This window comes from Canis lupus, chromosome 28 (genome assembly GCF_003254725.2).
Source record: "Canis lupus dingo isolate Sandy chromosome 28, ASM325472v2, whole genome shotgun sequence".
NCBI classification, from domain to species: Eukaryota; Metazoa; Chordata; class Mammalia; order Carnivora; family Canidae; genus Canis; species Canis lupus.
This window is the reverse complement of record NC_064270.1, coordinates 17,470,187-17,494,648: the sequence shown is the minus strand read 5'-3', so window position 1 is coordinate 17,494,648 and position 24,462 is coordinate 17,470,187. Positions and strand designations below refer to the sequence as shown.

Below are 24,462 nucleotides of genomic sequence, written 5' to 3'. Positions count from 1 at the left end.
TCTGCCATTTCACTCCCTCCCACAACTATGCTACCTGTCCTTGGATAAAGAAGTTCTGGTGCATTATGTCCTCTCACTCTTAACTGTATGCCTGCTTCCCATCTGCCTAGAAAGTTCTTTCTCCTTCACCTACCTAACTGGTCCTCCTAGTCTTCCTTTCTAGGGAGCTTGTACTAACCCTCCTCCCAAAGCTCTTCCTGCTTACTGCAAGAGCAACACATACTTCGCACTAATATTGCTCTCATCACGCTACATTATAATTGTTTAGCTGTTGTGTTCCCCACTGGGCTGATTTTATTTTAATATATTTAAATGAATGAATATAAAAAGGGTACTGAATAACATAATGGATAACTGTTGGACAGCAGTTTTATAAAAATGCAGAGACATTCCACATATGGTCATTTCTTGTGCAGTGAACAATTGCCAATTACCCTAAGTTGTCTTATATTGTTAGTTGGAGAAACAAGATTCCATTGCTTTAAAAAGATAACTAACTGCATTCCCTGAGAATAAGGACAGTGTCTTATCTTCTCAGTTCAGTTCAGTTCAACAAACATTTATTAAGTACCAGTCATTATGCTAAGTGTAGGAGAAACAATGATGAATAAGACATAGTCTTGTTCCTCTTGAAGTTTACAGGCCTGGCTAGGGAAACATAATACACATGGATAAGTAGTCAGCAAAGAAGCTTGGTGCAATCCTGATTAAGAATATCAGGGAAGACTTTCTACAGGCAGAAATGCCTAAGTTGAACCTAAGGATGAGTTTGTCTAATAAAGGCACATTCCAAGCAGGTGGAAATTTTTCATGCAAGAAAGGCATGTTAGGCAACAAATGACATGGTGTATGCATGGATACTGAATGGGTTTATTGTTTTTGGAAGGGTAAAATATAACAAGGAAGGTATACAGAGAGCCATAGTGGTTAAGGAATTCCCATGAAGCTGATGGAATATGCAGGATCCAGATCATGGAGGACCTTGTGGGTAATGTTAAGGAAATTGGATTGTAACCTATAGATGATGAGCAGCTGTTGAAGGCAGGAACATTGATTTTTGTTTTAAATAAATTACTTTGGAAGTAGTGCTGTGAATGAATTGGGGGTGGGAGATCTGGGAACAAGAAAAATCAGTTAGCAAGCTATTGCAACATTTCAGAAAATACACGATAAAGGTTTATAAATGATTTTAAATAGCCAAGTAATAATGGTGCTTCCTTTTTCCTCTCATAAATCACCCTGGAGCAACATGAAAAACAAGAAATAAAGATACAAATTCTATATTCAATGAAAATCTAACCCTGTAATACAATATATATGGAAAGGAAGCCAAATTCGGGGAAGAACAAACAGGATACAGACAGGCACCAGGGCAAAAATGCCTATAGCTACTAATCTTGGATCAAGCTAGAGAAATAGCATTCTCTAAAGAAAATACTTCATAAGGAGCAAAACTAACAATCTATTATTTGGAACCAAGTAATGATGGCCCAGGAGTTGGCAGTGAGTTTAGTCTGGGAACTGAGTGGTGACAAGATGCTGGAGAGGTGCAGCTGGATGAAGAAGCAGCCAGGCAGTTTTACCTTATGCGAAGAATCCATTCATAGACCAACTATCTTGAGTTATGTGAAACCTCACTGAGAAACAAGAAAGATACTCATTAAGCTAAAACAGAGCTCTGGTCTATCACCAAGAGGAACCTCCTCAAACAGTCTTTCCAGGAAGAGCTCATGTCATGAAAAAAATAAGTAATGGTTAAAAACATAAAGACAAAAGAAAATAGCATAGGAATCATAAAATAATACAGCAAATAAGAGAGGGAAAGGGACAGAAAAAACAAATAGGAGACACAGAACAAAAATTGCTTCCATGAAACAAATGAAAATTGTGACCATACTGCTATGATTAAAAATGATCTGTATGATGAAGAGATCACTTCTGTAAGAGAAAAATTCAAAGTAAAATACAAGAGCTAAGGGTAGATAATGTTGAGGTAACAAAAAGTAATAAAATATAAGCTGGCAAAGTTCAGGAAAGAAGTATAGTAGCAGCAAAAAGTGCAAAAAAGAGCCTGTACACTCTGCTAAATACTTGTGCATGGATGATGTAGGTAAGACTTTTTTTTTTTTTTAATATCACTTTGCTCAGGGAGTTAAAGCTGATTAAGAGAGAAAAAATGATGACATCCTTTGCTTTTTCTGCACATATCCTAAGTGTCCTAGAGGATAGGAGCCAAAATAATGAAACTGAAATAAACTACATATTTCAAAATATATATCAGAAACTTTTGAGAAATTAAAAAGGAAGGAGAAATTGAACCAACTGAATGAGACTTATATTTCAGGAAAAGAAATTGACACAGTATGACCAACCACAAAGCATACACTAACAAAGTAAACAACATTTAAATATATATTTTTTAAAAAGACTTTAAGGCATCAAGGGCAAAATAAATTAAGACATCTAAAAGGGAAAATATCAGACTGGCCTGACATGGTAACTTCTAGTAAGTTAATGAAGCAAGGTTCTCACAGAAAGTAAATGACACATGCATTTTATAGCCTAAAAGGAGAGATAAACATATTTTCAACATTCAAGAATTTACCTTTCTTGAAAACATTACTAAAGAACAAACTGCAGACAACCAAGAAATAAATAGGAAAACTATAGTAAAGGGTGTATATTTACCTATAAACTAAAATAAAAATAAATGCAGAAATGATGGTTCACAGCAGAATGCAAATGCTTTGAATGATTTAATTAACAAAACTGGAGTTGGATATAGATCATAAACATAGACTATTTTTCTACCTTTGTTCAGCCCTGCTTCATAAAATACTTAAGTCTAAAAGAATTATATTTTCAGATAGAAATGCAAACTAAGAGTTATAATATGGCCAACCAAAATCAGGGGAAGGAATTTAAGAGAGAACTAAAGAAAGAGAAATGCATGGAAATCCAATAATTGTATCCTTGCTCACAAGAGGAAATCAATAGATATTACCCCAAAATAGAAGATTCGCTATTATATTCATAAAGTAGCTAGAACAAATATTCAAAATTATCAAAGAAACACAGAAGCAGAAAATCAAGGAAAACAGGGCAGCCCCGGTGGCACAGCGGTTTAGCGCCGTCTGCAGCCCAGGGTGTGATTCTGGGGACCCGGGACCGAGTCCCATGTTGGGCTCCCTGCATGGAGCCTGCTTCTCCCTCTGCCTGTGTCTCTGCCTCTCTCTCTCTCTCTGAATAAATAAATAAATCTGTAAAAAAAAAAAAAAAAAAAAAAAAAGCAAGGAAAACATCTTTAAAAAGAAGCAATATTAACTAAAAACTAAGCATACACTGTCAGAATTAAGACATATCAGATTGATCAATGCAAAAGGCCAGTATCACCTGCGAGAAGGAAAGGACTCGTTAGCTACTGCTGGCTGAACAACACACATCTGTACCTGCTGTATGTGCAGTTGTTCATGCATAATCCACTGACATGCTTTTCCTTTATTTTAAACTTAGCCAATTGATAGTTGCAAATAATAGCATTTCATCTCCATTTATTTGGTGGTTGATGAAATTGCATGTTTTTCTCAAGACTATTGGCCTTTCGCATTATTTGGGGCATTGTTATTCCATGCTTCCCATTGCTCTCATGGTTTACAAAAAAAAAATCTTAAAACAGCCTTCGAGGCCCTTCGAGGCCCTGTGGGATCTAGTGCCCTAGGTGTTCATGTGGTTATCTCTAAACTCTGCATCTAGGTCTCACTTACTCCTTCCTTCTCATCTCCCTAATATTAGGGTACTCTGTGCCCTAGTGTTTGCATTGTTCCTCATTTCTGTCTGTACTTACTCCCTGGGTCACTTCAATTTTGCAATTCAAAAATAATGACTATATGCTGACATCCTTCCAACTTAATATCCTCAGCCCTGGCCTCCCCATTACCTCTGCTCCTAAAGCCAGCTTCAAATCTTTACTTATTCACCCCATGCCGTGGGGATCAAGAAATTATAGGGCCCAACACACCTGGCTCTATGTCCCCTTCTGACTGCTGACTTCTGCCACCCTCTCCTAGATCACTACACACCAAATGAGTTCTTTTCAGGTCATCCTAAATGAAACAGCAATACCAACAGACACCTAACATTCACATTCTTCATGAATTTTCAGCCAGAGCATTATCATCATCTGATATATTTTGTAGATAGACAGATGACAGTACAAGATAGATAGAAAGATAGAGAGCAACATTTACATACCATTGTTTTGGCACTTTACAGACGTAATTAACAAATAGAATCTGCCCAGCAACCCATGAAGTGAGTACCGTAATTATTCCCTTTTTATAGATGAGTCAAATAAATGTAGTATAGCTCAAGGTCACCCACCTGAAGTGTGGCCAACTGAGGTCAGAATAAATATGGGCTATTGGATTCCAAACTACAGGGTCTCAACCACTACTCTTTACAGTCTTTCATATCTCTGTCTATATGGAAATGTATCTTACATATACATTTTCCCTGTAAATATAAACACCACTTGGGCAGGAACTTTATTATGTTCACTGTCTTAACCTCATCTCTTAGAACAGGGGCCTGAAATGTAGCAGGCAATCAATAAAACTTTATTGACTAATGGGAACTCCTATCTCTTTCAAACAAAATAAAAATTGATGCTTATTAAAGAAAAAACTTCTAATGGCTGTCAGTCTAATAATAATAAAAGATATTTCGTAATAGAAAAAAAATCTGGATGTCTGCCGGCAGAATTACAGAAAACTTTATGCAATAAAAGGAAAAATGAATTTTAAGAAATCTGAACATTTTAAATTCTAAGTCATGTTTCCCAGAAACGATTCTGCCATGTTCATCATTATATGCAGTATTAGCATTAAGTAAAGGGCAATCGGATTGGTAAATTCATAAATCATCTTTGTGCTTCTACCATGAAAAAATTAAATACAGTTAAAGAAATAATAAAGCCTTAGCCTGGGACCATGGCAATGGGAATGGAATGAAAGGAAACATTTGAGAAATGACTAAGGGTGATAATTGCAGGGGCTTGGATTCACTAAATCTGGTAGAGGGTAGTGCCACCAGTGTGTCAGGTTCAAGGAGGACATGCTGATTTTATTTTAGCTGTGGAACATCCAAGTAGAGATATCAAGATGACTATTAGACATAAAGAACTGTAGTATAGGGCAGAGGTCACAACTCCCTGACTTGAGAGTCATTAGAACATGGCGAGGGGGGTGTCTGGGTGGCTCAGTCAGTTAAGGGTCTGCCTTTGGCTCAGGTTATGATCTTGGGTCCTGGATCGAGCCCCATTGGGCTCCCTGCTCAGTGGGAAGTCTGTCTCTTCTTCTCCATCTGCCTCTCTACTCTCCTCCTCTCAAATAAATAAAAAAGAACATGGAGATGGTACTTAAGACCATAGGATCTCCCAGACAGTGAGTGCTAGGGACAGAGAGAAGCAGGCCAAGGGCCGAAGCTAGAGAAAACCCAAGAATTGTACCTAAAACTGTTTATTTTGCATGTACATGTTCAATAATTACTCATGAATAAGGAAATAATAGTGCCAATGACCTCCCAAGATTTTTTTAATGATAAATTTATTTTTTATTGGTGTTCAATTTGCCAACATACAGAATAACACCCAGTGCTCATCCCGTCAAGTGCCCCCCTCAGTGCCCGTCACCCATTCACCCCCACCCCCCGCCCTCCTCCCTTTCCATCACCCCTAGTTCATTTCCCAGAGTTAGGAGTCTTTATGTTCTGTCTCCCTTTCTGATATTTCCTACCCATTTCTTCTCCCTTCCCTTCCATTCCCTTTCACTATTATTTATATTCCCCAAATGAATGAGACCATATAATGTTTGTCCTTCTCCAATTGACTCATTTCACTCAGCATAATACCCTCGAGTTCCATCCACGTTGAAGAAAATGGTGGGTATTTGTCATTTCTAATGGCTGAGTAATATTCCATTGTATACATAAACCACAACTTCTTTATCCATTCATCTTTTGATGGACACTGAGGCTCCTTCCACAGTTTTGACCTCCCAAGATTTAGGGGAAAAAAAATTCTGAGATTCTGGCTTTTACTTAAACTAAGAAACATGGATTTTTCTCAAGCCGCAAAGACTTTTCTTTCCCTTCCTTCTTCAAGCTGGTTTTTAAGTGGCTAGCTCAAGACTTCAAAAGTCTACGCAACTAATTTTTAAAAAGAAGTAACTCCTCCATCTACAATCTATCAATACAATAAGTAGTCACTGAGCACCCTGGATTTGCAAAGGCTTCTTGTCAGGGCCAAGAATGAGAAGTAAAATGTGTGTATAAAATATTGTCCCTATCCTAAGAGGGTATAAAGTGCAAGTTAGAAAGAAAACAAATCCACTAAGATTTAAGTAATGATTCCTAATAGTCCATGCACTAGAGGAGAGGCAGACAAAAACAGATGCCCTTGCAGCTGCCCTTGCCCTTCCTTCAGAGGAAGTGAGGCACACCCAACACAGGGGAAGTGAGGCTGATCTGGACTGAAACACTGGGAGTGGAGCAGAGAAAGTCATTCTGGAGCTTAGGTCTGAGCAAACTCTAGGAGATTCCAAATATCAAGGGTCCTCTAGGAAACAGTGTGCAAAGGAACTGACAACAGAAGAGTAGAAGGCAGAGTGGGGGAAATGAAGGCTGCTGCCAAAGGTCAAGTTCGATTTCTCTCTCTCTCTCTCTCTCTCTCTCTCTCACACACACACACACACACACACACACACACACACACACACACTCTAAGTCACTTGATGGAATATCACCCTTTGTTTTTCCTCATTTTTACTCTTCTTAGCATCTCCTTCCAGTGAAACTCAACACCTAATACAAGGCTTCCCTTGCCTATCTATAAATAAGTCACACCTAGTTTTCTCTGTGACTCAGAGTTCTTGGGAGCATAGGATTTTGGACTTGGGATATATCAGGGAGTAGTCAGCACTGAAAAGGGAGGCCAAAATTTAGTGAGTTCTAGATTTTTTTTTAGAAAGAAAATCCTAGACCTGCCTCATTTCTTGGGGATTCTCATTCCCATGTTAGACAGGCCACTTTGGACAGAAATGGAAAGGAACTTAAATTATAAGTTTAATCTAATTATATCTTAATTATATAAGATAAATTACTTAAAGTCAGATCCCACTGGAGATGTGGTTCTAAGTAACCTCCAAACACTAGCCCAATGCTGGTCATTTTAATACCCCTTTGGTATAATAAGACAGCAACCCAACTGAGGGTTCAGGGGGCCACTGAAGATCCCTGTACATGACAGTGACCCATAACACCTTCACCTTTCACCAGACGTCTCATCCCCCCACAGAGAACAGATCGTCAAAGCAAAGGAGAGCCCACACCCCAGCTCTTCACAACTGTGGGAAGGCCGCCTTCATTTTCCCAACTTCACCTAAGCCTCCCCTCTCAACCACTGACTGCATTTTCCGGACTCACCTGAATGAAGATATATTCATCCTGAACAACCAGGGAACTGATGTCAATGGAGCGGGCAAAAGGCCCACTCCGAGTGGTCTCGGCGCATTCTTGGATCCTGCAGGTGAGGTAGTGAGCATCTGAAATGGGAGAGCAACACTTAAACACATGGGGAAATGTTCACAAAGCTCTCATCAGCACCCAAGGCTCTGCCTCATAGGAAACCAATGATGCAGTTTAAAACAATGAGATTTCATTCGTGTTCACAAAACTTGTAATATATTTTTTTTTAAAGGCAATATCTAGATGAGGCAAGGGAGTGAGGAAAGAGTTAATCTTACATCCTGTGTCAAAGGGGGTAAACTGGTGTAGCTTTCTGGAAGAACAAATCGGAAATATCTACCAGAATTTTAAATGCGCATATCTTACATCAGCTATTCTAATGCAAGCAATGTCTTCTAGAGAAATACTCAAATATTCTCCCAAAGAGTCAAGGGCAAAGATGCTCATTGTGGCATTGTTCATAGTAGTGAAAAATCAGAAAAAGGCTAAATGTCCCTGAATATTTCAATAAACCAAGGTGCCCATATTACAGAGTGCTAGTTGCAATTAAAAGAACTAAGTAGATACAGACACATTACATGATTTCTCTAAGATTTCTGTTCCTTTTCAAATAACCTTTGACAAAGTATTTGCCAGTATAATAGTAGCATTTTTTTTCATGTCCCAAAAAGCCTTGTCTTTATAAATGTATAGGTTTGTGCCACTGTACACAGAAAAAAAAAGTTTTTAAAAATATTTATTTATTTATTTATGTATGTATGTATGTATGTATGTATGTATGTATGTATTTTGGAGAAAGAGAGCATGAACAGGGGGAGGGGCAGAAAGAGAGAGAATCTCAAACAGATTCCATGCTGAGTAGGGAGCCCGATGCAGGGCTTGATCTCACAGCCCCGAGATCATAACCTTAACTGAAATCAAGAGTTGGATGCTTAACCAACTGAGCCACCCAGGCACCCTTGTGCATAAAGGAACCCATACAAATTAGCTATGATTACTTGCAGGGGAAAAGAATGGACTGGAGGAGAAAGTGTTAAAGTGGGATCTTTGCTTTTTATATAATATACATCTTTATTATTTTTGCCATAAGAATGTATTCACCTATTACTTGTATAAAATCTATAAAACTTGTATCATTACTTGTCAAATCTTCTGAAGATCTCAGTAGGTGAACAGCCCCTCAAGCTACCCAGGAACATGATGGCAGGAGCTGTAGCTGAATGGGAAAATCTTTGACTATAAAATGCACTTTGATTCTGACCTGAGGGTCATCCAAGAAAGACAATCCACTCAGTTATTTGCTCCTTAAGCAAAAAGTACAGGTAAGTCTCTGTAAAGAAATCTGTGTGCACATTGGCTTTCAAAATGGTTTTAACTGAACAGTATTTAAAAAGTGTAAGCTGCCAAAATGAAAAGTTAGGAATTATTTTGATATTAAAAGCAGAGGAGTCTTTGTTATCACCCAAAACCACATACATTATGACATGTATCTAATGGGACTGTTCCCTGGAATGTGCACCCAGGTGTGCATAGATGTCATGGGCTCCAGCAGAGGAGCTCACAGGCAGTGGAGATAAAGGCAAAAGTCTTAACTAAGCAAAAATTTATAACAATTGAGTTTAAAACACAAGTACTTAAAATTATTCCCGTTTTTCCTTAATTAATTAATTTACCAATGGTTTCAATGAGTCTCGTGCACACAAAACATACTGGGAATTGCTCAGGTACTAGGGAAACAGCAGTGAGTGAGACAGATCTTCGATTCAAGAGGACCTGCTTGGGATCCCTGGGTGGCGCAGCGGTTTGGCGCCTGCCTTTGGCCCAGGGCGCGATCCTGGAGACCCGGGATCGCATCCCACGTCGGGCTCCCGGTGCAAGGGGCCTGCTTCTCCCTCTGCCTGTGTCTCTGCCTCTCTCTCTCTCTCTGTGACTATCATAAATAAATAAAAAAAAAAATTTAAAAAAAAAGAGGACCTGCTGCCTAGGAGGTGACTCACATTATCTGTGGCTAGCTATTTCACACATTTATTTATAAACATTATGCTCATTTAATAAAGAAACATAGTTGGGTAAGAAATGAATTCATTATGTGCTATATTCCTGCTTCCTGAACATCCATAGCTGAACAAAGTCTATTTTTGTTGGCATTCTTACTTGGAGCTTGTCAAACACCAACATCCTTCTCTCCGTCAGCATTCGTATCATCTGCCCACAAGCACAAGCCTCTTCACTCTTTTTACTTTTTTAAGATTTTATTTGTTTATTCATGAGAGACACACAGAGAGAAGCAGAGACACAGGCAGAGGGAGAAGCAGGGTCCCCATGGGGAACCTGATGCGGGACTTGATCCCAGGACCCTGGGATCACGACCTGAGCCGAAGGCAGATGCTCAACCACTGAGCCACTCATGTGGCCCCTTCCGGTTTTCTTGCCTCCAGGTGCCAAATAACCCAGCCAGTTCCTAGCCCTGACAATGCTGCTCCTGAAGTGCTTCCAGAGTCTCTCCCCTTCTCTCCACAAGCCCTGCCACCAGCCTGGGACGAGTGCTGCCCATCTGTGTGGCTTGTTGCATCTACCTCACCACTGGCCTGAATGTGTGGGATGGACCCAAAACTGGACAGGCCTAAGGCAAGGAGCCAGAGTCATCTTTAAAACTGCAATCTGAGCTTCTCTCTCCTGGCTTCCAAACAGTTCTGAGTGCCCTGGGACAAAGCCCAGACATCCTCCTGTAGAACAGAAGGCTTTTTACAAGAAGCTTAATAAAATCAAATGCCTAAGGAGCAAGACAAATAATGTGTAGGGGTAAAATGAACTGAGTGAGTATGGCAAATGGCAGCTGGCACATGGCCTCGGGGTCGGGGATCACTGTGGAGTGGTGGGGACTACAGCAAAATGGTTGACACAGGGCTCTTCAAGGAGAAACTGCTCACTGTCCAGCTTGATGTGTAGGAATAAGAGATTTGGTGTTTTGTAATCAATCTAACTGTCCCTACTTTTTTAGGTGTGAAATTGTCTGATTTTTTAAAAAATTGATGGCTAGGGGCCCATGGGTGGCTCAGTCGGTTAAGCATCCAACTCTTGATTTCAGCTCAGGTTCTGATCTCAGAGTCATGGGATGGAGCCCTACATCTGCAGTCATGCCCAGCAGGGAGTCTACTTGTCCCTCTCCCTCTGCTCCTCCCTCGCCTGTGTGTGTGTGTGCTCGCCCTCTCTCTCAAATAAATACAATCTTTTTTAAAATGATGGCTATTTTAAATTTAAAACAGGGTGCAGGCCAAACATTGTAAAGCCAAACAAGTCTACAACCAAACAAGCCCCAGGAGCCACTCATTTCCCATCTCTATTCTGTAACTTGGTTCCCACCTACCTCTCCAGAGAAGACATAAACCCTCTTCCCACTCTTTCCTGACCCATAAGCAAGACCAGCTTGTTCACCATTCTGTAAGTAGGGCCCGCCTGTGCCTTCCTCCCTTTGTCTCTGTTTGCAGAGAAAGCCAAGAGTGGGCTGGCTTTCCACTGCTGGCTGAGAGGGCAAGGGAAGGCAAGGAGCCCAGGCTGTGCCGTGCAGCATGTGGCCTGCCCACTAGGAATACTCTTGGATCCACAAAGCCTTAGTAATTTTCTCCTAGAATAAGGCACTAAAACCCAGGGAAAAGCTGTAGTAAATACATATAAAGAAACCACAAGTGTTGACAGGACAACCTGCTTCCTTATTGCCAGCCAGTGTCTCAGAAAACTCCTTATACAGCTAATCAAAGGTACACACAGGAGGACATCTGTTTGTCCCCCCACACAGGCTCATTTTCCCCTGTCTATTTACTATTCACTCTCACATTTGGACACTTTGGAAAAAAAAGAATCAAGTGTATTTAAGGCCACCCCAAACAAAATCAAAACCTACCTAAACTTTGGCCCACAGCAGGTAAGCTATTCTGCCAAACTCATCCTACTTTTTGGCTCTCCCCCTGCTTGCAACTGCCCAGCATGGAATGAAAGGTCCAATTTAACAGGAAAGCAGCTCTAAAATGAATTTTTCAAATCCACTTAAAATTCAGGGGCCTTGTAGTCTTTAGCTGGACTCAGACATTGGAAGTCTCCATTCTTTTAAATTGTTTAAAACATAGTGACATGATAGTAAGTACTATGACACCCACTGCCTGGTGACAACCCAGAATGGGAGAGATGGGGGGAGTAAATTACCAGGCAGACCTGGCCACCAGATGGAAGTGACTGAGGGTGACAAAGGACTCTAGGTGTCAAAGGTGAGCAGAGGACACCAAGGAACTCACATTTCTGAAAGCTCTCAAATTTGGGCTTTGGACATTATCCTGAAATGAGGCCAAATACAGTCATGGAGATTCGAAGATGAAACTGAAAGACATTTGTCATTTAACTTGAATCCCAAACGAGGCTTCTAACACCTGTGGTCCTTTTATTTTCCTTTAATAATACCAGATGTCTGATAAAATGGCAGAGGTCTGGCTCTTGAGTATAGCATAGTGTTTAAGAGCAAGGCCTCTGAAGCTAGAATGGACTGAATTCAAGTCCTGAACCCACTACTTGCTGATCACCCTTAACTAAGTAGCACAGCTCTTCATCTGTGAAATGTTCATGAGTTAGCATTTTCCTCCAAGGACTGTGATCAGGATTAAATAAGATTATGTATGAAAAATGCTTTAACACATTGTTAGATACATTTTAAAAGATTAGTATATGTTACCTCTTTGTTGTTATGAAAAGAGAAGGAAATTTACCACTCAGTATCTCTCATACCTTCAAATAATAAAACTAATGTTCGATTTGACTATGGAGAATTAAAGCACCATACTACAGGTCCTACTAGTAAAGTCATATTCCAAATTTATATCACTGTTTAATTTATTGAAGTGCTTTGGGTGTGCAGACAAAAAAACAGAAAACAAAATATGTTTCAGCTGGAATAACCAAGGAGGACCTAGTGGAGGTGGCAACTTCTGTATTTAACCAAGATGGAGTAGTCCATGAGAAAGGAATTCCTAGAAAGGGAGTGAAAACTACAATGATCTTTTATATAGGCAAAGCTCATGTAAGGCACGGTATAATCACATGTTAATGGATTAAGTTTGATTAACCCATATTCTCAAACTTTTTTTTCTATCTTTTTCTTTGAAACGTTCTCAAATGAAAAACTAGAAAGACCAGATTGAATGAAGAACTCATTTGGATATCTCTGTAAGAAAATTAGAGAGTGATTTCCCCTGTGGTTGAGAGTCAATCATTACCCTGATGATGAATGTATTTCTAAATGTCAAACGTCTTCCTAATGCATTTCGAAGAGCTGGTGTAGTCACTGCTCCACTTAGAAAAGCCAAAAGTCAAAGGCTTTGTGCCCCGCAGTGTGAATAGAAGGATCTACTCAGTAACTTTCAAAATACCTAGCCCTGTTTGAATTAGCTCTAGCACTAGCAGACCCCTTAGCGAAGGGCATCTCCCTAGGGCACCCAGCCTTGATGCCTTCCCACATAGCAGATGTTGGGCCAAAGGTCTCACACAGAGAGAAGGGGTGGTCTTTAACTGATTCATTCATTTTTGTATTGGGTCAAGGTGTACAGTGATACTGTGGGTATCAGGCACTCCCTGAAGTTCAGCAAGTAGAGAACATTCTCAGAAGAATCCAAGACCAGTGAGGGACATGGGATATTCACAAGTGAACATTGCCTTGGGTTCTGCACTGGACAAAGGAAGATCTGAGAACTGGGGAATATGCACAGAGAGAATGAAGGAGATAATGTGGCATCCTTAGCCTTCTTTTCTTCCTAAGGAACTATATTTTTGCCAGGAGTTCTGTAGGGCCTAGGGAGGCAGCCTCTAACTGCACCCATCCAGCAAGGCAAGCTTCTCTTTCATCTACATTCAGTATTTCTTTCTCTGTCAAACTTTTCCAAGTGTTACCTCCTTAGAAACAGGAATAAAGTCTTAGTCATTTTTGTTTGTCTCCCAAGCTAACTTTACAAAGCCCCAATAAATGCTAGTTAATTGAGTTACATTAAAAACATACATTTTTTTGTTATGTTGAATGATACTCTGACTTGTAAAGGTTTGCCTTTGAGAGTACTAAATATTCAAACTATCCTAGCCATCTGGCCTCTTGCCACCTCAGAGAAAGAAACTTTCCATAATTCACTCAACTCCTATCCCTTTAGGTAATACATATGTTGTCAAAATTTGAAAAAGTACATTAAAATTGTGAACAAAAAGCAAATCATCTTCTTAGGTCTTCTCTTAGAGAAATACTCAGGAGTTATTTATTTTGAATAATAATATTAACTCTGTGATACAAATAAGTAAAAACCAGCAGATTCCAGGAAACTTTAAAAAGTTATTTGGCTTCCATAAGCCTCCTTTTCCTTGATTTAGGAGTGGGGCTAACCTGTGTGCAGGACATCACACTGCTGCAAATGCCTATACAGCTCTCGAGACCTAGTAGGTACCAAAACCAAATCAAATAATTTAAAAAGTTAGCTTCCATTCCTGCCTAATTATGCTTATGGATGTAGAGTTTTTGTGAAACTTCTAATTGCCCAAAGGAGAATTCTAGTGTCTCCTGCTTTCTTAAGGCACAGGGGGATTCTGGTAGTTATAGATATTTACAAGTCACAGTGATCTTGAGTATCTTAGGATTCTTGATACTGCATTCAGGACTCCTTTCACTCCAATTGCCAAATAAACTGACCCTGACTGAATATGATGACTAGGTGATGATGATAGTGATAATGACAATGATGAATAGATGATAATAGTGATGATGACAGTGATGATGACAATGATGATAATGATGACTAGATGATGATGAGGATGATGATGAGAGTGATGAGGACAATGATGATAATGACAATGATAATGGTGATAACTGACAATGATGATGATAATAGCAGTGATGACAATAATGACAATGATGATCACAGATATGACAATGATGACAATAATGACATGACAATGATGACAGTGACAATGATGCTAGAATGATGACAGTGAGACAATAATGATGATGACAATGACAATGATTACAATGATGATGAGTATGATGATGATGATGAAAACAATAAGAAGTAACATTTTTTGAATGTGCACTCTGGCTTCCAGTATTGCAGGAGCTACATGTATTAACTGATTTAATTCTGGCAACAATCCAATAAGAAGTTAAAATTATTATCATCCACATTTCATAGATGAGGAAACTGAGGCACAACAAATGATTTGCCTGAGTTTCACAGCTTCCAGGAAATGACAGAGCTGGGATTGATATGCAGGCATATTGACACCAGAACCAACTAACCCAACCATTATGTATTTGAACCATGGAAGAAAAGTCAGTCTGAGAATTAGATCGGAACCCATGTTCTTGTTCAGTCATTGTCCCTGGTTATCTATGTGACAGTGGGAAAATTGTTACACATTTTAGTGCTTTTTTTGAAACTGATTCAATTTTTCTATTTCAACTTAAAAAAAAAGAAAATCCTGAAACCTCTTATTAAAGATAATTCTATATTCTCAATACAGAAAGTGTATTTTAGTGTATCTGCTCTAGTTGAATGGATGTCAAGAGTTCTGCAATCCTGCTGACTTAACCCCACACTCCATCCCCATCTTGGCCTCTGAATTCTTAGAACACTGCTAGAGCTTGGAGTTAGACAGTTTAAGATTACTGAACTAGTCAATAATCCAAGGCTCTTTAAGAGTCAATATTCTGTGTGTCTAGAACCCAAAGTTTAGGCAGTAGTATTAATAGTTTTGCCTTGTGTGCCAAGCCCATTTGATTACTTATGACTCCCTGGAGTCTATTAAGAAATGCTGGACTTTATCTTGGCTCAGTGAGAAAGTGCAGTGATTGATTAATGACAGGTAAAGGTGGCACCAGGACAAGAAATTGTGGCATATGTGCTACAGGTTTTGATTCTAGAAATATCAAGAGTGCCTAGATGTCAAAAACTTTCTGCCTATATCCAGGTTCACTTATTACAACGTCACTATGATATGTCCAGATAGTTTATGCTTGAAAATTTCTAATGAAGAGAAACTTATTATTTCATACAGTAGCCCTTGCCATTCTGGGATACTCTTTTTTTTAAAGATTTTATTTACTTACTTGCTTACTTATTTATTTATAGAGCACAAGAAAAGGGAGGAACAGAGGGACAAAGAGAATCTCTAGCAGACTCCACACTGAGTGCTGAGTCCAATGTAGGGCTTGATCTCACAACCCTGAGAGCAAATGAAGAATCAGACAATTAACTAACTGAGCTACTCAAGTGCCCCTTGAGGTACTCTTAATTGTTCACTGAACTGAGATCTAACTCACTGTGAATCTTACTCTACAATAACACCTGTTAGCCCATTGATGAAAAAACTAATAACTAATAAAAATGTTTCTTATATTTGTTAGTTTTTTTCAAGTATATAAAGCACTGAAAGATAAACAATCACAGAAAGGTTAAGAAAATTCTCCAAGGGGGACACCTGGGTGGCTCAGCAGTTGAGTGTCTGCCTTTGGCTCAGGGTGTGATCCCAGGATTGGGAGATCAAATCTCACATGGGGCTTCCTGTAGGGAGCCTGCTTCTCTCTCTGCTTATGTTTCTGCCTCTCTCTCTCTGTGTCTCTCATGAATAAATAAACAAAATCTTAAAAAAAGAGAAAGTTCTCCAAGGTCTAATAGCTTCTAGGTGACTGAGTTAATTCTTCAACTCAACCCTTATGGCACCAAGATGATGCTCTTTCTATTGACACCCAATTCTTTTGGATGGAGGATGCTAACAAAGGTGTTACTGTGGAGTAAAATTTGCAGTGAGTCAGGTCTCAGTTCAGTGAACAATTAAGAGTACCCAGGGAGAGCCTGGGTGGCTCAGCGGTTGAGTGTGTCAGTCTTTGGCTTAGGGCATGATCCTGGAGTCCTGGGGTCGAGTCCCACATTGGGCTCCCTGCATGGAGCCTGCTTCTCCCTTTGCCTATGTCTCTGCCTCTCTCTTTCTGTGTTTCTCATGAATAAATAAATAAAATCTTTTTAAAAAAGGAGTACCCCAAGGAGCACCTAGGTAGCTCAGTTGGTTAAGAGTATGTCAGAGAGGGGGTAATGGTAGGGAGAATTCACAGGGGACATTCTAAGAAAAATGATTTCCAGAAGACAATGGGAGAAAAAGTCATTTGAATCCAGAACTGCGTGGCAGAAATTGGTTTCACACATTGTTAACCAAACTAGCTGGCTTTGCCTTGATGAAGCCCTGCCAGGCCAACAGCTAATTCAGTGGCTTCAGCTTAATCTGGAAGTCTGACTTCCAAAAAGAAGGAATAAGACTGGGCTAGAGTGAAGACTCCTACATCAAAACAAGAACAGAGACTAGTTTTACTGGGTTATATCTGGTGTGTGGGATCCAGATTGAGAGAAAGGATGGCTGATGTCACATACGGTACAGAAAAGCCACCCTCTGTGCTGCTCACCTGCAGTCCCTCTAGTTTAGAGTAGTGCTGTCCAACGGACATACAATGTGAGCTGCAAATAACCTTTACTAAAAAGTCAATAGAAAAGTGAAATTAATTGTTACATAGTTTAATAACCCCAAATATCCAAAATATAATGATTTCACATAGAATCAATATAAAAATTATTAATAAGCTATTTTCCATCCTTTAATTCATAGCATGTCTTTGAAACCTGGTATGTGTTTTGCACACATGCCACACCTCAATCTGGACAGCACATTTCAAGTACTCAGGAACCCCTTGTGATAAGGTGGCTGCCACACTGGCCAGCACAAGTCCCCATCCCTCTTTCTACCATCCTCCTGGGGAAATCCAACTCATCTTGCACAAGATGTGATGAGCACTGAGTGTTATACACAACTGATGAATTATTGAACACTACGTCTGAAACTTGTGATGCACTATATGTTGGCTAATTGAATTTAAATAAAAATTTTTATTAAAAAATGAAAATCCAACTCATCTCCCAAGATGAAACTTAACCACAGCCTCTTTTGTGTGGCCCTCAGTCTCCTTGGCTGTTGGGATATCCTACCTTTGGGTTCCTGTAGCACTTTCTTCATGAGATCAGAAATCAGTGGCTTTCAGCACATTATATCACAGTAACAATCTGTGTATCTATCTGCGCTCCCCTCTCCTGTGTGCTTCTCAGTCCTAGCTGTGTCCTATTTAACTGTATATCCCTCACAACTTCGCATAGTGCAGTTCTGATCAGAGTGGGGTCCACAGACCAGCCATCACCTGGGAGCTTATCAGTATATGGAATGTGTGTTTTAACAAACTCTCCAGATGGTTCATATGCATGCTACATTTGGGGAAGCTCAGATCTGGTGAAGTGGTTTTCAGCCCTGCTTGCATTTTAGAACCACTAGGACAATTTTATAAAGGACCAATGTCCAGGACCACCCTCCCCGTGTTGTGTGTGTGTGTGTGTGTGTATTCTCCCAGTGATTATAACTAATGCTAGGTTTTGAGAACCACTGTCTTCTATATGTGGGAAGTGCTCCATTTCAGTGGATTGAATGTAAGAGAGTGAATAAATAGGAAACACACATTTCTACATTGTTATTTGTATGAATGCCCACATCCCTGTCTTGCTCTGGGGACTACACAGAGTAACATTTAATTGTTGTTTCATAACCATATCTTGTTTCTATTCTCAGAACATCCTTATGGGTTTCAAACCATTTTTTTCTACTACTTATGAACCTCTCCCTCTCATCTCAACATATAACATGGTTTTAGACACATGGAAGTTATCTTGACTTGGAAAACACTTATAATGAGCTATGATTTATTGTGATTTTTGTCTTGAGAGGCAAAGGGAAAGAAAGGTGGCAAACAAAGACGTGCTTGCCCTCCTTATATGTTCTCACTGTTCCAGCCCTGTGATAGCCCAGTTTCTGCATTTTTCACAGCAGGGTAATTCCAGACTCCAACACTAAGGCTCTTTCTTCACACTTATGAGGATATAACTATGTTGTGCTGTAATCCCAGCACTATCTGAGGTCAGGGATCCCTAAAGCAGTGTTTGTGAGTGGGCTACCTGGATGAGAATCATGTTGGGAGCGTGCTTAGCAATACATAGACTCCTTAGAGCAGACCATCTAACCCAAAACCTCTGGGGTGGATCCCAGGAATCAGGGAACAGGTTGCCAGAGGATCATGAATGCTAGAAGTTGAGAGAAATGGCCATAGGAACTATGCTGCTGTGGAAAGAAACAGAGAATGGAATTTTACTGCTCAAAGCACCTTTGAGGGTAATTTGCAAAACAGTAATTGGCAGATCCAGAAACTGGGGTAAATGGCCTGAAATAGGCTGATGAAGGAACAGGCTCTCCAACATGGGAAAAAAAAAAAAAAAGGTAGAATAACAAAGGAAAGTCAGAGGAGGGAAAAGTAACAATTATCTAAGCTCTACTAGTTCTTGTAAGATTCTCAGAGAATTATTTTCCTTTTAAACATATGAATCACAAAACAAAAGGGCTAGAAAATCTAAGTTTCAACTGGCTTCAAATATATCAAATATAAAGAAGTAATCTCTCCTGTGAGTTCCTAACATGTCTTGTGTATAACTACGACAAGGCTATTCAGGAACTGCGGGTCATTCATCTGCTTATTCCCTTTTAGAATACAGACTTTGGGGGCAGAGACCATGTTTTATTCCCTCTTTATATCTCTAGAAATCCATGTCATGATTAGCATCCAGTAGATGCTCAGAAAATATCCTCTAAAAGAATTAGTAAGAAAAATGAGTAAATTATTAATTCTGTTTCATTTTACAATGAGGGGACAGCAACCTCAGGAATTTTAGTTGATTCCTGGAAACACAGCCTCTCAGTGAAAAAAAAAAACTGGAATTAAGATCTAGGTTTCTATTCTCCCAGTTTGTTTGCCTATAAATATCTGAAAGACCATTTCTTGGGTGCCTGGGTGGCTCAGTCAGTTAAGTGTCTGCCTTTGGCTCAGGTCATGATCCTGGGGTCCTAGGATTGAGCCTGTATCAGGCTCCCTGTTCAGTAGGGAATCTGCTTCTCCTTCTCCCTCCTCCCTCCTTCTCCACTCATGCTCTCTCACTTTCTCTCTCTCTCAAATAAATAAATAAAACCTTAAGAAAATAAAATAAGAAAGACCATTTCTCCCTGCTCCTCAAAAGGGTAAACATAAGTTGCAAATATGGCCCCCAAAGAGACAGAGCTGGAGGGATGGTAGTGATTCTGGTGCCTACCCCCACTCCAGGACTGTCTAACCCTCTGCCAGGGCTTGGAGAGTGTGCTCCTTCCAGCACTCTGCTGAGGCCCATCTCCCTGCCTTGGCAGTTAGAAAGTACAAGATACCTCAGCGAGCACAGAGTGACCAGGCAAGAAAAGATCAGGACACAGAGCTGCAAGTGACTAATAAGCGTCTCTGACCAATGCACTATTCCTTAGGGAATACAGGGTGCAGGATGTCACTGGTCTCATCACAGATGCCACCCTCTGTTCCTCTTCCCTGTCCCAATTAAGGAGGTCAAACACAAACCAGCCCCCTTCTCTATCTCGTGAGTCAGGAGCCAAGTGGGGCAGGATGAGGGACTTAGGGAAACATAGCAAAGCTGCCTTGTGCTCCAGAGATGGAGACATAGCAGTATCAGGAGAAATGCTCAGTGTTGTGGTCTAAATAAGCTGGAATGGGTGCTAGCTTTTCCTCTAGCAGCTGCTTATAGCTTAAACATGAAACATAAACAGAAGAGGCAGAGAGAAAGGAACTTGAAACAACCAAGTGATATTGTCTAGTACAATCCGTACCTAAGGTCACAGCTGGGGAAATCACAATTGTAACTTTCCATTATAAAGGTAAAAATGGCCTTTGATGCGTGGTGTCCAATGTGGATCACGGCTCAGGGAGCTACCTAACCATTCCTTCACAGGACCTCCCCAGCATACCTTTACTAGCCTTTTGTCCCTCTATCTTTGACAGCCATGGACCATAATCAAACCACTCTTCATGGGTGAACACTAGGCACATGTGAGGTTCTCCTCTCTATCAGAATGTTCTGATAAATTCTTTCTAATCTTTGAAGTGCCAGATTTAACAGTTTTGTCTTTCTGAGAAGTTTCCCCCAACTTTCTGAGACTATTAGCCATACTCCCATTTGTAACTCAACATATTTTCAAGTCTATGAATGTTCCTGTCAGATTGTGCTAGAATTACTCAAATCCTTATCTGTTTCCCCAGCTAGTCTACAACTTCCCTGAGGTAATGATAATACCACATTCACCTCTATGTCCCCTCAGTGACCAGAATATGCAGATTTTAAATAAATGCTGGTTGAATAAAAGAAGAAATAAGTGGATCAAGAAGTTAAGTAATTAATCATGAAAGATAAGAACTAGAAGCCAAGAACTGTGTATTCTAGTTTTCCCTCACTATAAGTTATATTAATATAAGTTTAAAAATATTTATTTATTTAAGTAATCTCTATATCCAATGTGGGGTTTGAACTCGTGACCCTAAGATCAAGAGTTGCATGCTCTTCCAACTAAGCCAGCTAGGCACCATTAAAAAAAAAAAAATATATATATATATATAATACTAATATAATATTAGTATTATTAGTATTAGTATTATTTTTCAATATGAACTTCTTTCAATTAATACACAGCAATTTTTTGGCTTATAGTTCTAAAGTGTTAATAGATATATGGATTTATGCGACCACCACCATAGTCAGGTAGTCAAATATTTACATTACTCTGAAAAATTCCATCATGCTGCTTTCCTGTGAAATATTTTCCCCACCCTGGAAACCACTGATCTATTTCTCTATTGTTATAGTTTTGTCTTTTCCATGTGATCATATAAATGGAATCATATAGTATGTAACCTTTTGAGACTAACATATTTCACTAATTATAATGCCTCTGAAATTCATCTATGTTGTCTTACAGATGTAGCATAGCTTGTTTATCTATCCATCCATTCAAGGATATTTAGGTTATTTCCAGTTTTGGATGATTATTAATAAATCTGCTACAGACATTTGTGTACAGGTTTTTGTGTGAATATAACATTTCTCTAGGGTAAATATGAAGGAGAGAGATAGCTGAATCATAAGGCCTATGTAACTTTATGAGAAATTGCCAAAATGTTTTTCCGGAATTATTGTACTATTTTGTATCCCCACCAGGAATATATGAGAGTCCCAATAGCTTTGCATCCTTGCCAATACTTGGTATTACCAGTATTATATATTTTAGCAATTCTGATAGGTATGCATTGGTATCTTATTATGGTTTTAATTTGCATTTTCCTAATATCTAATGATGTGAGCATCATTATATGTGCTTATTTATTTGTCATTCTTACGTCTACTTTGGAAAGTGGCCTATTTAAATTTTTGCCTATTTTTTTTTAATTGGGATGTTTCTTATTGCTGTTTTGAAAGTCCCTTATATGCTATGGCCATAAGTCCTTTGTTAAATATACAATTTGTGAAAGATGAATGGATAAAGAAGATGTGGTTTATGTATACAATGGAATATTACTCAGCCATTAGAAATGACAAATACCCACCATTTGCTTCAACGTGGATGGAACTGGAGGGTATTATGCTGAGTGAAATGAGTCAATCGGAGAAGGACAAACATTATATGTTCTTATTCATTTGGGGAATACAAATAATAGTGAAAGGGAATAGAAGGGAAGGGAGAACAAATGGGTAGGAAATATCAGAAAGGGAGACAGAACATAAGGACTCCTAACTCTGGGAAATGAACTAGGGGTGGTGGAAGGGGAGGAGGGCGGGGGGTGGGGGTGAATGGGTGACAGGCACTGAGGGGGGCACTTGACGGGATGAGCACTGGGTGTTATTCTGTATGTTGGCAAATTGAACACTAATAAAAAATAAATTTATTATTAAATATATATATATATACAATTTGCAAATATGCTCTCCTTGTGTCTTCATTGTGCCTTCAGCAGAGCAAATGCCTTTAATTTTGGTGAAGTCTATTTATCAATTCTTTATTTTGTCAATTTTTCTCTTGGCGCCAACTTATGGTCATGGAGATTTTCTTCTACATTTCTCTATATGTCTTATAATTTTATATTTTACATGTAGGAATATGATCCATTTTTGAATTAAATTTGTATAGTTGCAAATCATAGATTGAATTTCACTTTTCCCCCATATGGCTGCCCAATTTTTTCCAACACCTTTTGTTAAAAATAGCATCTTTTCTCCACTGAATTTGTGCCTACTTATTAGTTCTAGGAGCTTTTTATTTTTGTATATTTCTTGGGATATTCTACATTGACAATTGTGTCAATGAGGATAATAATAGTTTTATTTTTTCCTTTGCAATCTGCATGAAGTATATTTGCATTTCATTTTTCTTCCTTTATTGCATAGGCTAGGACTTTGGGCATGATGTTGAATATGTTGGTAAGAGTCAATAAACTTCTTTTGTTTCTTTAGAACTCTTATAGGGAAAGCATTCAGTATCTCATCATTAAATATGATGTTAACTGTAGGTCTTTTGTAGACATCTTTTGTTGGATGTTCCCTTCTACTTCTAGAGTATTAAGAGTTTTGTGCTATAGTCTTTATTCTGTTACTAGCTAGCTGCACGAATTTGGGCAAATTTTAGTTCAGACTACCACATCAGAAAAAAGGAAATAAAATACATGCTGTGTCTTTTTGTGATGATTAGAGGATGAAGATGGGTGTGTATGTGTGATTTATAAGTAAGAAAGTTCTCACTACATAGCACAAAAGTATCATGCATTGCATTAGGATCTGTAAAATACAACATTTCCAGGTTAATGCAGCCATGTTATATGCATCTTCTAAATAAACATGGGTTAGACCCAACTCACTAAGTTTAAAGAAGATTAGCTATTGAAAAATTTATTTTAAAAAAATTGAGGAAAGGGAACATAATCAATATATATATATATATATATATATATATATATATATATGTATACACACACATACACTATACTTTAACCTCAGTGTGGCACATGACATTTATCCCTATTATAGTTCTGTCTTTCTTTGATTCTTGATAATGGGCCAGAAACTATGCTATGTGTTTTACATTTTTAATCTCATAAAATTTTGCAGCAGTCCTGCACCACAGGCCTTATCCAAATTTGGATCAGAATTTTTAAGCTTTCAGAAAATAGGTTTAAGCTTAATGTAAGAAATTACCTTAATAAAACAAAACATAGGAGTTGCCCAGCAGTAGAAAAGGATGTGTCTAATTAAGCCTGAAGTCAGGGGACCTGAGGAGACACTGTCAGAAATTTTCAGGAAGGGATTCCTACACTAAGTAGGAAGTCAGGCAGTCCTACAAGGTTTTACCAACTCTAAAATACTACAAACAGCATAGATCACATCTAAGGCATAAAAAGGTTTACATGGGAAATAATGCCAAGGCAAGAATTGTACCAAAAACTGGTCTGTGGTCATCTTAGAGCTTCTATCTTCTCTCCTGCTGCTGCTCTGCTTGCTCCTTCACATCCCTATATCTCACTCTTCCCCCAGTTTCTTTCTCAGCAGTAAGAGTCAGATAATATAATTTTGAACCCAAGCTTCACTACCCATGATCAGTGAATTTGAATATGTGGTATTATTTTCCTAAATCTTTTTTCTAAGATTTATGTATTTATTTTAAAGAGAGAGAAAGAACATGAGTGAGTGGGAGGGGCAGAGGGAGAGGGAGAGAGAGAATCTCAAGCACACTCCCACTGAGTGAAGAGACTTGATCTCATGACCCTGAGATCACAACCTGAGCCAAGACCAAGAGTGAGACATGCAACCAACTGAGCCACCCAGGTGCCCCTATTTTTCTAAATCTTAAATAGCTCTTCTTGTTAAAAAACTTTTTTTTTTTTTAAGAGTGTGGACCATCCCACCTCCTTGCCTGCTTTAGAGACGT

At 39.0% G+C, this 24,462-nt stretch overlaps 1 protein-coding gene across 2 annotated transcripts in view; it reads right to left on the bottom strand.

Annotated features, from left to right (window-relative positions):
• The window catches only part of SORCS3 (sortilin related VPS10 domain containing receptor 3), a 581,582-nt gene that overhangs the window by 130,208 nt on the left and 426,912 nt on the right, over positions 1–24,462 (bottom strand). For both annotated transcript variants that reach the window (XM_025467140.3, XM_025467142.3), the window contains exon 7: positions 7,480–7,598. In XM_025467140.3, the coding sequence (XP_025322925.3) occupies positions 7,480–7,598 (119 nt within the window). The remainder of the gene's footprint in view (positions 1–7,479; positions 7,599–24,462) is intronic.